Below are 14011 nucleotides of genomic sequence, written 5' to 3' on the forward strand. Positions count from 1 at the left end.
TAATGTTCAGCTGTTAAGTAAGATGTTAAATTCCTGGTTCAGTCCGATGCAGAATTAGAGTTTTTTTTTGTTTGTTTGTTATTGTTTGTTTTTGTTTTTGTTTTTGTTATTGTTTGTTTGTTGTGTGATGTGAGACATGGCACATGATAGAGAGATGAGAATTTTTCCCCTATTGGAAGTTTTCCATGTAATCCTATGGGAAGTGAGTGATTTTTTTTTTTTAAATTATTCCGCTGAGGTTTTGTTGTTGTTGTTGTTGTTGTTGTTGTTTTGTTTGATTGTTTTGTTTTTTTCTACAGCAAAGCTTCCAACGTTGAAATATGAACCTTTCAGAAAAGGATAAGTGACATTGAGCACTTTTTTAAAAACTTTTATGTAAACTAAGAGCCGGTGGAAAAAAAAATAAGTCTTGTTAGTGAGCAAATCCGAGGAGATTCCTGACATTTTAAATCGAAAATATTCCCAATATTTCCAAAGCTGTGTGTATTTTTTGGGAAGTTCACCGGTATGCGATGAGACGTTGTTCTTTAACTGTAGCTAGAGTTGGACCAGTCTGCATTACTGATGATGATAAAGCTAATCTGGAGAGCAAGCAAGACGAGTGCGTTATCTGGTTATCTGTGTGTACATTTTGAGATGCTTTGCTTTTCTGTATGCTTAAATGTGTGTGTGTGTGTGTGTGTGTGTGTGTGTGTGTTGCAGAGTCGGACAGGAGGATGTAGATATTCGTCTGAGTGGTCAGTTTATAAAGGAGCTGCACTGTGTGTTCTGCAGTGAAGTGGAAGAAAACGGGGAAGGTGAAGCTGAAAACTGTTGTGTAATTGTATTGTGATCTGATCGTATTGACACACTGCCCACTCCTGAGGTTTTTTTTTTTATTATTATTAATTTATGTTGTAGAAATGTTTTTTATAATCTTTTGTTTGGTTGTTTTTTTTTCCTTCTGTTGCTCTCTCTGTAGTTGTTGTGACTTTGGAGCCGTTACCCGGAGCGGAAACGTACGTCAACGGCAAACAGATCACAGAAGGAGTCGTACTCAAACAAGGTGCAGGATGTTGCTGTTGTTTTATTGTTTGCGTTCACGGTTTTGTTGTTTAGGAAAATTTACGTGTGTGTGTGTGTGTGTGTGTGTGTGTGTGTGTGTGTGTGTGTGTGTGTGTGTTAGGTAACCGAATCGTGATGGGGAAGAACCACGTGTTTCGCTTTAACCATCCCGAGCAGGCGCGGCTGGAAAGAGAGCGCAGCGTCACGCAGGACCAGCAGGGGGAGCAAGTGGACTGGAGCTACGCACAGAAAGAGCTGCTGGAGAAACAAGGCATCGATATAAAACAGGAGATGGAAAGAAGGTGAGAGAGGGCAGGAAGAGGGGAGTGGGACTGAAAGAGAGAGAGAGAGAGAGAGAGAGAGAGAGAGAGACTGGGAATGAAAGAGAAAAATAATATTAAACAGAATCGAGATGGTGAGAGAGTGAGGGAATTAAACAAGATGAAAGTGGAGGGAAAAAAAAGAGAAGATGTGAAGAGTGTAAAATGAGTATTGCATGTGGAAAAAACAGAACACACGCGCACACACACACACACACACACACACACACACACACACACTCAAACACACTGTTTGTGTTCCTCAGGCTGCAGGATTTGGAGAATCAGTACCGTAAAGAGAAAGAGGAGGCTGACCAACTGCTGGAACAGCAAAGACTGGTGAGATGGAGAGAACACACACACACACACACACACACACTCTCACAATCTCTCTCTCACACACACACACACACACACACTTTTCTGTTCATGTCCCCAAGAGTGTGTGAGTCAGACTTCAAGTACAGACAGTGTGAATACGTCTCTGACCTTGACATACGTCTCTCTCTGTCTCTCTCTCTCTCTCTCTCTCTCTCTCTCTCTCTCTCTCTCTCTCTCTCTCCTTTCACTTATCTGTCAGTCACATTTGCTGTCTTTGTTTCTGTTGTCTTCCATTTGAGCTCAGATTTGTTCTGTCTCCGTCTCTCTATTTTTGTTCCTGTGCTTATCCTTTCTTCCATCTCTCTCTCTCTCTCTCTCTCTCTCTCTGTCTGTGTCTTTTCTCTCTCTATCTCCTTTTGTGTTTCTATTTTCTCTCTTTTATCTCTCTCTGAATTTAATTCAATGAGCCTTATGAATGACTCTCTCTTGCTCTGTGTGCGTGTGTGTGTGTGTGTGTGCGTGTGTGTGTGTGCGTGTGTGTGTGTGCGTGTGTGCGTGTGCGTGTGTGCGTGTGTGCGTGTGCGTGTGTGCGTGTGCGTGTGTGCGTGTGCGTGTGTGCGTGTGTGTGTAGTATGCAGACTCAGACAGTGGTGATGACTCGGATAAAAGGTCTTGTGAGGAGAGCTGGAGGCTCATCTCATCCCTCCGAGAGAAACTACCTGCCAACAAGGTCTCTCTCTCTCTCTCTCACACACACACACACACACACACACACACACACACACACACACACACCCTCTCTGGTCCATTCTGAGGTGATGAACCCTATGCCGAGGCGCTTTAATGGGGGACGCGCCCACAGCAGCCGTTTCATGCCAGTTTATTCTTTCGGATAAATCCCTTGAGATGAACATCTCGTGTCCTAACGTACAATACATACAAAAAATAAACAAAAAACAGTAAAGTAATAGGAAAAAACTAAAACAAAACAATCAACAATTCAACAAACACACTACAGATAAAACAATCAACACACAAACATCAAAAGAATAAGTACATTAGTGAACACAACCATTAAATGGCCACAGAAAAGCCGTGAACAAATGAACAAATGTTTGTCCAGCAATGATAAATTATACGTTATATAATATTATAGCATCATCTGAAGCATGTACAATTTCTCTCAAAATAAGAAAACAAACCATATTTAAATATTTGAACGTAAATTATTCCAATCCGAGGGAGCTTTATACATAAATGCCTTCTTTCCAATCACTTTTCTAACTGTAGGAATGGAAAAGAAATATTGTGTAGAATATTGTGGAATGTGGCACCAGAAACTGTTGTAGATAGTAAAGATAGTTATTATTAAATGAAATGAAAAACCCAATAACAAGTCTACAGAGATTATTGTATGCTGCTTTTATTGGTTGGTTAAGGTTGTTTTTAAAGGGAACAAGTGTTGGACACTTCCCTCGTGATGCTCTTTGTGCTGTATAAATCATTATATTTCCTAATATTACATTTTTGAATAAGACAGGTGAGAGAAGTGCTGCATAAATATAAGCTCTTCGACGTTGGTTTCACGTTTCTATCGTTACTATATTCACGATACTCGCTGTATGATGGATCGTGAAGTAGTTTTCTTCTTAATAAAGATGCAAGCAGGAACAAAATGTACAGAAGAGGAACAGTTTTATTCCCAGACCCTCGAAAACACACTCCTGTTCACGATCGCTGGATGGTAAGGAGGTTTTCATTAACACAAGAATCTTGAGAACTGTTTAACATGCTCCAGAAAGTCTAAAAATTTACACACCCTGCTGTTAAACGCAAGAAGAGCTATAATGAGAAACCATCACTATTCTTCTCTCTGTCATTTATTTTGAAGAATTTAGCCTTGTAGTCAGATGGTGACCTACATGAAGGGCAGACGGTTCGAGTAAACGGCTTTTAAATCCCTAATAACTGCAGCTTTCGCTCCACTAACTCCCGTCACACGTCCTGCTGGACCTTCAGCTAATGGTGGTGTTACGAGCTAGTCTGGGTCGAGCGATTTCATCGCAAAAGACAAAGAAGATTCAAGATTCAAGATTTTTATTTGTCACATACACAATTATATAGAGTTTATAACTCGCAGTGAAACGGAAACCTGGTGTACTCCTGCATTAAATACTAAATTAAAGTTAAAAATTAGAAATAAGAAATATGAAATATATGTACAGGAATGTGCAAAAGGGTAAAATGTACAAAATATGCAGAAACAAATGCAGCTACACTTATTATTATTATTATTATTAATGTTATTATTATTATTATAAGGTAGGATCGCTGACGAGACCAAAACAGATAAATAAACTGTGATGGGTTTTTTTTTTCCCCCCATTTCAACTCTGACGCTTTTTCCTCCACTATATTTTTCTACATTTCTCATTTGACTGTTCTTTTTTTTTTTCTTTTTTCCCCCCTCAGTAGTAATGTACAGGTTTTTGTGTGCGCTCAGGTGCAGTCCATAGTGAAGAAGTGCGGTTTGCCGAGCAGCGGGAAACGCCGCGAGCCTCTGCGTGTGTATCAGATTCCTCAGCGACGGCGTCTTCCTGCCAGCCTCGAAACCAAACAGCACCCGAGCGTGGAGGAGCTGCGCACTCAGGCTGTTAAAGAGATCTGCTACGAGGTGCGCAGTGCTGTTTTACACACACACACACACACACACACACACACACACATCGTAAACACAGTAGAATTACCGATAAGCCTCAGAAATCTTGAAAATTTTGCTTCGTCTTTTCAGCCAAAAGAGAATAAAAACACTTTCTTCAATGAAAAGGTTCTCATATTTGGGTCCAAGAACGTTTCCACTAGATCCTGGTTCATCATGTGTAATAATTTTAATAATATATTATATTTTATAATGTTTGTTTTACCGTGGAGAATTGGCCTGTTGAAATGTTTAATATAAAAAATAGTTTTTAAATACATCAATTACATATAAATGTAGCCTTCAAGATTCTTTCATTTTTCTCTAAGGTTCGTTCTTTCTTTCTTTCTTTCTTTCTTTTCTTCTTTAGACATTTTTCCACTTATTTCAGTGTCCACACACACACACACACACACACACACACACACACACACAAACACGTTCGGTCTTAACTGTATCAAGCACCTAAAGGATGAAACCCAATATAATAATAATAATAATCCATAATAAATAATGAAATGCATTTAAACATTTAAATATTAAATATTAGACACATTTTTTTCACATCAGCTTTTAAGTATATTTTATGATTTGCTGTATTTTTACTGGCTCCTCACTTTTATTGTACTTTCAGTTTATTTTACACACTTTATTAATATTTCTATAGTATATATTATTATACACTTTCTATCACAGCTATTATTTTTCATTATCAGCCTATTTTACATGAAGTTTATTTCTGATTTACACTGTAAGGCACTTTGAGCTGCATTGAGCTTTAAATGCATGAAAAGTGCTTTATGAATAAATTGAATAAACAATAATTTATTATTGTTATTATTTTAACGTATTAAAAAGGGAAAGTCCTTTGATGGACAGGGTAGAAGGGTGCAGAGCTACAGATGAGCTCCAGTCAGTAATTCTACGTCTACAAAGTGAACTGAAAAGGCAACTGTGAATAGATCGCTACTGTTCACTAGACAGTAAACACTGATTATTTGTCGACTCTTTCTCTTCTCTGCTCTTCTCGTCTATTCTCGTCTCGTCTCATCTCTGCCCTTCTCTTCTGCTCTGCTCTTCTCTTCTCGTCTCGTTTCGTTTCGTCTCTTCTCTTCTCTGCTCTTCTCATCTCATCTATTCTATTCTATTCTCTTCTCTGCTCTTCTCTTCTGCTCTTCTCTTCTGCTCTTCTCTTCTCTTCTCTGCTCTTCTCTTCTGCTCTTCTCTTCTCTGCTCTTCTCATTTTGTCTCTTCTGTTCTCTGCTCTGCTCTTCTCTTTTCTTCTCTGCTCTTTTCTTCTCTGCTCTTTTCTTTTCTTCTCTGCTCTTTTCTTCTCTGCTCTTTTCTTTTCTTCTCTGCTCTTCTCTTCTCTGCTCTTTTCTTCTCTTTTCTTCTCTGCTCTTCTCTTCTCTGCTCTTTTCTTCTTTTCTTCTCTGCTCTTCTCTTCTCTGCTCTTCTCTTTTCTTCTCTGCTCTTCTCATCTCGTTTCGTCTCTTCTCTGCTCTGCACTTCTCTTCTGCTCTTCTCTTCTCATCTATTCTATTTTCATCTCATCTCTTCTCTGCTCGTCTCTTCTCGTCTCTTCTCGTCTCATCTCTTCTCATCTCTTCTTGACTATTCTATTCTCATCTCATCTCTGCTCTGCTCTTCTCGTCTCTTCTCTGCTCTTCTCATCTCATCTCTTCTCGCCATTCTCTCGCTGTCCCTCAGGTGGCCCTGGGAGATTTCCGGCACACCCGTCAGGAGATCGAGGCTCTGTCCATCGTCCGCATGAAGGAGCTGTGCAGGACGTACGGACAGAGAGACCCTCAGGAGCGAGAGAGCTGGAGGAGCGTGGCGAGGGACGTGTGCAACACGGTGGGCATCGGAGAGGACGAGACCGAGACGGAGGAGAAACCGGCCGGAGGGAGGGACAGAGAGAAGGAGAGGGGGAGAGGACCGGAGGGAGGGAAGACGGACATGGGAGATCTGAAAGCGCACATCGATAAGCTGACTGACATCCTGCAGGAGGTGAAGCTGCAGAACAACATGAAGGATGAAGAGATCAAAGCACTCAGGGACAGAATGGTCAAGATGGAGAGCATATTTCCTGTAGAGCTGCAGGTACGTCATACGAGACGTAGAAAAAAACTCTCTCTCCCTCTTTAAACAGCACACACACACACACACACATACACACACACGGGACTCGAGCATTTTTATAATTTCACATATTTATATTAACACTGAAGTTATTTTCAGCTCAAAAAATTTGGATTGTGTGATTAATAACGATTATTATACAATATCACACTACATCCATCTTTTTTTCCTTCTTTCTCTTCTAAAAGTCTCATGTATTTGTTAAAGCTGACTGAGTGAACCAATCAGAATGCTTTAATTAGCATAAAAATTTAAAACTGGCCAATCAGATTGCGTTCCACGTGTTGTGTGTGATTAGTGAAGAGTTGAGACTTGAGACATGTGTTTGTGTATATTTTAGTTATCGTAGCATAGAAACACGTTGTCATGGCGATATTGTTCCTCACAGGGAGACGAAGATTCCATGACGGAAACGGGCGGAGCTAATTCCGAAGAGGGGGCGGAGCCCGGTGGATGGCGCAGCGAGGAGGACGGCGGGTATCGCCGAGGTCGTCACAGGTGGCAGTATCCCGATAAGTATCAAGATGTCAAGCGTCGCCGAGGCAACGGCGCTCCGTCCAATCCCCAAACGGGGCGCCCTCAGAATAATCCCTTCGGCGGTGGCGGCGGCGGCGGGGGATCGGGTCGCATCCCGAACACTTTCTCCACACCTCAGACCGGCCGCGTCCCAAACGGACCGTTTCTACCGGGGACGGGTCGCTTCCTGCCGCCTTTAGAGAGGAAGTTACAGTTTCCTTTTAAGGGAAATCCTCAGCACCGGGGCTTCCACTGGGGACCTTCAGCCAGCCAGAGAGAACCGGACACACAGGAAGGAAAGGATTCCACTTCCTCTTCCTCCTCTGTGCACACTTTCCAGTCCCCGCCTTCTCCGAATAAGGGCCAGTGGCAGCGGCGTAACCACGGAAACAGAGGACGCGGTAACCGGAACCGATCTCGCAACCGGGGCCGAAACCCGTTCGACGGTTTCGTTCAGAACCAACACGAGAATAACGGAGAGCGCAAAGATGGGGCAGGGTCACACCCGAGGGCGAAGTACACTTGGTACAACCCGAACGCGGGCCCGGTTCAGGACGGAGCCCAACAGAACCAGAACCAGAACCAGCAGAGCAAGCAAGGGTTCCAGAAACACCAGAACCAGTACTACTACGTTCCCCCTCGGCTTCAATCCGCACCACCCGAGAAGATCCAGAACTGGTCCGGAGAGAGTTCTGAGCCCACAAATGCCCCGCCCACTCAGCATGACATCACCAGCCCTATGGAGACCTGATTGGTTCACTCATGAGACAGGAAGTGATGTCGAGGATTCAGTAATGTTGAAGAGAGGTGTTGATGGAGGATAAAGGAAGTGTTCAGCTGGATTTGACGTATAATATGATCATTTTTTTTTCTTTTGTGAGCGTTTTTGCAGTGGAGACTTTTTTTTTTTTTTTTTTTTTTTAAACAAATGCTGGAAGCGATTATTGATTACTCTTTATTTTTATTACTAATTCATTTTAATATTTACTCTGGGGAAAACACACTACACACACTTTTCATCGCACATGAGCTTGAAACGGTTTGCGTATCAGTGCAATGACGTTATAGTTTTTACACGCAAACTGCGTCTAAAGATTTTTATTTTATTTTTTTTTTTCTCTCCAACACTTGAGAATCACGCTTCAGGCTTCAGTGCCTTACGACGCCTACAATCCTTTCAACTTTTTATACACGCACCGTCTTCATGATTTGTGTACTGATCATATGTGTAATATTATAAACGTGATGGTGTGAAATTCTCGTTAACGTACGTGGGAGAGAGCGACACGACACGGAGGACGAGTGAGCCTCGTGATGCGCAGTGCGGTTGTTTTTACAACAAGTTGGGATTCTTATGGATTTTGTATATTTGGAAAACAGCTGCTGCATATCGTTAAAAAAAAATTCTACCTTATGCGACGGAGTGAGTTTTGTGCCAAAAACTTATGATATATATATATATATATATTTTTTTTTTTAAATTAAGCATCAAACGTTTTGCTTTTCATCTTCTGGAGTATGTTTTTTTTTTTTCTTAAGCCAGATTTATATCAGGAAGAAGGCGGCCATCTTAAATGTCCTAAGCCACGCCCATCCACCAAGGCTCTGTCTCAACTCCCTGTATTCTTACACTACACACTTAAACTGTTTATTTTTATTTATTTTTTTTTTTGCGCATGTTTTTGCTCAACGTCGACACTGTTTGGCTCCGCCCCTTTTCCACTCTATGTACTTATAACACTTATATTTCTCTGCAGTTCTATTAAATCACTGCTAACACACTAAAAGTACACGGTTTGAGACTGAGTGATTATGTAGCGTAACTCCACTTCCTGTTTGTTCAGTGGGCGTGGCTTAGAGTCACTGGTTAATTCCAATTAGCCAAAACTAATTAAGGTGTATGTTTCTTCCTAGATTTTTTATTATTTTTGCCACAAAATTCACTCTGTATTGTGCCTGCTGAGGAAAAACAAACTTACCAAAGAGGTTTTGAGTTCAAAAGTCGTCTGTTCGGGGTGCTGTCGTTTCCACGGCGTCGTGGAGGCCACGCCCAAATCTCTAGCTCTTTAACTCTTTTTAAATTTTCTGTAACTTGTATTTCTTCTATATTTTTTTTTTCCCCCATGGAGTTGTTTTAGTTTGAATGTTCTTTCCTTTTATTTTTTTCTGTTCGTTAGTGTTTTATGATTCATAACAAACCCTTTATTATCTTTATTTAACTCTATTTTAGAGAAGTTTTTTAACCTGTGGCTTTTCCGGCCACATGCAGGATGATCTCGTGACGATGATATGCAACGTAAAAGTTTGACAATTAAAGGACTCGTATGTTACCTGACACATTTCTCGCGTCTTCTCTTGATCTTTGATGAACTACTTGTTGTTTTCGGGGTTTGTAGCTACTGTTTCTCGCTCATTGAAGATTTAAAACAATCACAGTGTCATCCAGATCCTTTCTTTTATTTCAATAACAATAATAACAAAAAAAAAAGTGTTGCAGTGTTCAGTCCGGTGTGTTAGTGTGTGAGATTGTGTTTGTACGTACAAACACTCTAGACGTGCGTTCCCTAATTACAACAATACTGAAAAATAAAGAGGTACGAATTAGAGGATGTGTAACTGTTACTAATATAAACCACAAACAGACATTTTAGGCAGAGGAAAATTTGGGCAGCTGATTCCCCAGAATGACGCTGCGCTCAAGCCCCGCCTCTGTGATGGCCGCCAGTCTGACCACGCCCCCAGAGGATCCGTCCCTTTCCATAGCAAGAGCCAAAGCTGAAGAGACGAGAGAGAGAGAGAGAGAGAGAGGAAAAAAATTCAACATGTGAGCGTTTACACAACAGAAGTCACTTCACTGTCTAATTAGTGTCCTTTCAATAACATTAAAGCTGCGGTATGTAACATTTGGGAAGTGCCCCGACTGGTAGAAAAAAGCCGTTACTGCGAGCTGCATTGTGAAATGCGATTATTGCACATTTAATAAGAATTCAAGGCTGCATCTCAAATCATGTAGGATGCCTAAATAGCATAGACACCACCTAAAAACCGGGGAATGTGATTGTGATTAACTGCGTCGGTTATCGCCGTTTTTTCAGTATTGAAAGAATAAAAATGTCGTGTACGTCACCGATCCCACAGTTTAACTGCGTGAGATTAAAACGGACCAACCAGCTAGCGCTAGTTAACTCGTTAAATGTCTCGCATGGGAAAGATTTATTTAGCCTAATGTGAGAACGGCAAGCTCGTTCTTAAAGAAGTTCAGCATCTCAGCGGACGTAAGGTGTGTGTGTGTGTGTGAAATTTCTCATTATTACTACGGGATGGTCAGGGTGACTCGCAGCAGGTTCAGAATGTCGTGGTTTAGAAGATTTTGTTAAACTTAAAATGAAATAATATCATCTTGAAAGGAGTTGGTGTTCGTACGAGAGACCATAAATCAGCGTTTTATTTATTTTATTCGCAGAATGTTACTCGGAAACATCAACACTGGTTAATATAATACAGTATGATCTCGTATGTTATAGACACAAGATTCTATCACATTTTTTTAAACTGTTTTAATCTGTTTTTATCATTTACGTTACCAGGAACCTGCGTGACTATAAAGTGAAGGATGTGTGTGAATTAGAGCGGCTCGGCTCGGCTGCTCACTCACCCTCGGCGGTGAAGCGTAAACACTCCTCTTTGGTCATCCCGCTCCTGTAGTTGGAGTCGACGAAGCCGTAGATGTACGAGCTGCCGGATCCGCCTACAGAGACGGGCTGCCTCACCAGCATCCCCCCCATCGGCACGGTGTAGACCTGAGGCGCCGTAATAAACAGGGACGTCAGTGTGAGAATCTTTAAACAGGTTATAAACATGCTATAACACAACTTTTAAAGCCACCAGAAACCGTTTGTGTTACTATAGAAACGATAACGTGTTAGAACGAGCGCGTTAATATAAACCTGCGCTACTCTCAGAGCTGCTGTTAAAGCAAATGAATCAACACCTCCTGACCAATCAGAATCCAGAACTCAACAGCGCTGAGGTGTGTTGCCTCACCTGTCCTCCTCTCCGTTTGTCCCAACCTGCTACGATGATCCCGGCCATCAGCTCCTCTCTGTACCTGTAGCACATGTGCTTGAACAGATTAGCAGCCGTCTGCACCTGCGGGGGCTCGTCCAGCTCGATACTGAAACACACACACACACACACACACACACACACACACACCTCTCTGATGTTAGTGTTATTAAATGTGCATGTATAAGTAACCTTCTGGTCCGGTTTATCAGATTCTCGTATTAATGGATGCGCAGAAATACGATGCTTCATTTAGTTATTTATGGTGAAAAGCAAATGATCAGTAACCTGAACACACACACACACACACCAAAAAAAAAAAAAAGTGTTTTGTATTAATGGAGCCGAAGATCACTCATTATTTACTCCGATTTTCATTATATATATCAAATCCGTCTTAAAAAAAAGTCACCTTGCTAATCTGTTTCTTTTTATGGCTCTCTTACCCGGGGGCCGTGGACAAGATGGCCGCCGCGTGGACAGAAAGAATTAAACGACTAGAAAGCTCAAAGCACTCGAACCAAGTGCTGAGAAATTATTCGCGGATTATTTGTCCGAGACTGTTTGAAGTTGCTCTACGTGGAGGAAAGAGGGTGTGGAGCAAGCGGTCAGGGTTTATAGGTAGTGAGTTGTTTGTGATTTGAGATGACAGGTGCATCATGGGAACCGCGGCGTTACCTGTGAAAGTTAAGCTGGTAGCTGACGGCGTCGGCGATGGCCTGAGTGTCGGCTGCAGATCCGGAGCGGCAGCAGAAGATACGGTCGTGAATCGGGGTGAGTTTATCGGTCACCCTGTTCGCAATGTAGGCTCTGTAACCACACACACACACACACACACACACACACACACACACACCAAGAAAAACAATATACACAAGATTAGATATTTACACGTTTTTAATACAAATACAAGCAACAATCGTGAGACGTTTTCGTACCCAGTGGTCGTACGAGAGTCGGCTCCGATCACCACACCTCCATCAAACTCCACCGCCATGATGGTGGTCTGAAATGACAAAATTTAACACTCATTAATGCTCAGATTTTCAACTTTTTTTTTTTTAAATGTTCACCTCGCTCGCTGAGTCACATCATCTGAATCAGCTCACCAATCAGAGTCGACTCTTTCGGCACACAAACGGCTCAGTGCAAAGTTTGTCATATTTTGCCCAGTGAAAACTGTTTTTCTTTTGTTTTTTATTTTTATTTTTAATAACTGATGATGTACATCTGAGGCTTTAGGGCCATATCTAAATCATAAGCATAGCAAGAGTAAAAGGTTTATTGGATCTAATTAACGAATTCACATGAAACTTCACAAACAACAGCTCAGATATTAAGAAGCTTCAATGAAAGCATGTTGATTGAATTAAACTGCGAGACTAATGGCATTTCCTACAGCTGTTTAAAAACAAAAAATGACTCGTTTATGCGAGTCGACTCTCAATTTTTCAACTAAAAGAGCTGATTCAAAGAGTCGACTCCGTACATCGATACATCACTTTTCCACCAGGTTTTTAGCTTAATGCTTTTACTAAACCACGACCTGTGTGTACTATCACGACGGTGTTTGTAACAGAGACTATAAAACACTTTAACAGTGTCTGCTAAATGTTGTAAATGTAAATTATATAATAATTAAAGTGCTACACTAAAACAATCAGCGTTGCTAACTAACATAGCTAACGACTAAACACTAGTCGTTAAAAGAGTAAGATTTATACACTATTAGCCCATGTAATGGTGTTCATGAAATACAAAACGCAGAAATGATGCTTATTAAAGCGACCAAGACAAAGAAATATGATAAGAGTGTAGTTTATATTGTGATAAATAACTTATAAAGAGCTCGCGAGCTGCTGTTAGCTAGCTAGTTAGCCGAAATCTGCCATCTCATAGTAACAACCGGTGAATAAAATAAAACCCAACCGCCCGCAGTTCTTGTATTTTTCACTGAACATAAATAAATCACTGTTTTTATTTTTATCTCACCCCTGTGCTGACTTCTTGGTTTTGCCAATTTGGCACCAAATCATTTTGAGCAGAAATAAAGAGCTCCCCGCGCCGACTCGCTGTCATACACCCCGCCATCTTAGCTCGGTACCTGAATACCCGCGGCTGCGTTCCAAATGGCGTCCTAGTCCCTCTATAAGTGCACTACTTCCGCCTAACAAACATGGCGGATATACACTATGTAGTGAACTTGATTTCTAGTATGGCGTGATTTGGGTTACGGCGACAGCCATTGGCGTGTATATATATGAGCTCACAGAACTGTTTATCACCATCTACTGTTTCGGGGAGGAAACATTCATTTCCTTTCATTTCATTTCTTTATTTCTTTCTTTATTTATTTAAACCTAAAATGAATTTAACCCTTTCATGCACAGCGTCCACACTTACAGATAAAGAGGTAAATTAAAGCTTTTTTCCCTGATTATTGTTGCTGTTTAGACTCAGTGCATCATGTCTTTACTATATCTTTACAAAATTCTATATAAAATCCAAATAAACACCTTTTTTAAGCTCCTTTTTTAATTTAAAGTATTTTTTACACTGAATCGTATAACTGTCCTAAACTGTATCCATGTTGTTCATATCAAGAATATAAGAATATTGCTTTACATTGTTCCAAAATAATATTTTCTATAACTGTAAAGAAAATAAATTAAAAATTACACCTGGATATTTTTTGTTTATAAATACAATAGATTTTGTTTTCCAAGTATAATATTTAATCCTTTTTTAAGTCCTTCACAAGGACGATCCATTTCCTTTTTGATATAGTACATAATATTTTACAGTCAAAAATTCCAAAATCACATGACGTGATTGAACATAGTAAAGAATCTGGATACGTTTTGAAATAATTTATGCATGAAAGGGTTAAATAAATGTGATTTTA

General features: G+C 40.7%; 2 protein-coding genes across 3 annotated transcripts in view; one reads left to right on the forward strand and one right to left on the reverse strand.

Moving 5' to 3' along the window:
• The window catches only part of kif1c (kinesin family member 1C), a 30235-nt gene extending 22284 nt beyond the window's left edge, over positions 1–7951 (forward strand). For both annotated transcript variants that reach the window (XM_053230618.1, XM_053230619.1), the window contains exons 17-24: positions 703–797; positions 962–1045; positions 1166–1346; positions 1631–1703; positions 2317–2415; positions 4189–4359; positions 6094–6486; positions 6914–7951. In XM_053230618.1, the coding sequence (XP_053086593.1) occupies positions 703–797; positions 962–1045; positions 1166–1346; positions 1631–1703; positions 2317–2415; positions 4189–4359; positions 6094–6486; positions 6914–7792 (1975 nt within the window). In that variant the 3' untranslated portion in view covers positions 7793–7951. The remainder of the gene's footprint in view (positions 1–702; positions 798–961; positions 1046–1165; positions 1347–1630; positions 1704–2316; positions 2416–4188; positions 4360–6093; positions 6487–6913) is intronic.
• A 1531-nt stretch (positions 7952–9482) lies between these two features.
• On the reverse strand, positions 9483–13256 carry psmb6 (proteasome 20S subunit beta 6). The gene is made up of 6 exons (XM_026922156.3): positions 13099–13256; positions 12045–12112; positions 11785–11916; positions 11086–11215; positions 10697–10841; positions 9483–9816 (listed from the first exon to the last, which is right to left on the reverse strand). Exons 1-6 carry the CDS (start codon positions 13195–13197, stop codon positions 9689–9691), a joined length of 702 nt encoding a protein of 233 aa, XP_026777957.1. The 5' UTR covers positions 13198–13256; the 3' UTR covers positions 9483–9688.
• Between the last annotated feature and the right edge of the window lie 755 nt (positions 13257–14011).

This window comes from Pangasianodon hypophthalmus, chromosome 27, assembly GCF_027358585.1.
Source record: "Pangasianodon hypophthalmus isolate fPanHyp1 chromosome 27, fPanHyp1.pri, whole genome shotgun sequence".
Classification (NCBI taxonomy): Eukaryota; Metazoa; Chordata; class Actinopteri; order Siluriformes; family Pangasiidae; genus Pangasianodon; species Pangasianodon hypophthalmus.

Excerpts from the sequence above, each read along its gene's own strand:
- psmb6 (XM_026922156.3), bottom strand. The coding sequence starts at position 13,197 with ATGGCGGGGTGTATGACAGCGAGTCGGCGCGGGGAGCTCTTTATTTCT. Across the intron at positions 11,917-12,044 it reads GACTCTCGTACGACCACTGG|AGCCTACATTGCGAACAGGG; the intron begins GTACGAAAACGT and ends GTGTGGTTACAG. Across the intron at positions 9,817-10,696 it reads TTTACGCTTCACCGCCGAGG|CTTTGGCTCTTGCTATGGAA; the intron begins GTGAGTGAGCAG and ends TCGTCTCTTCAG.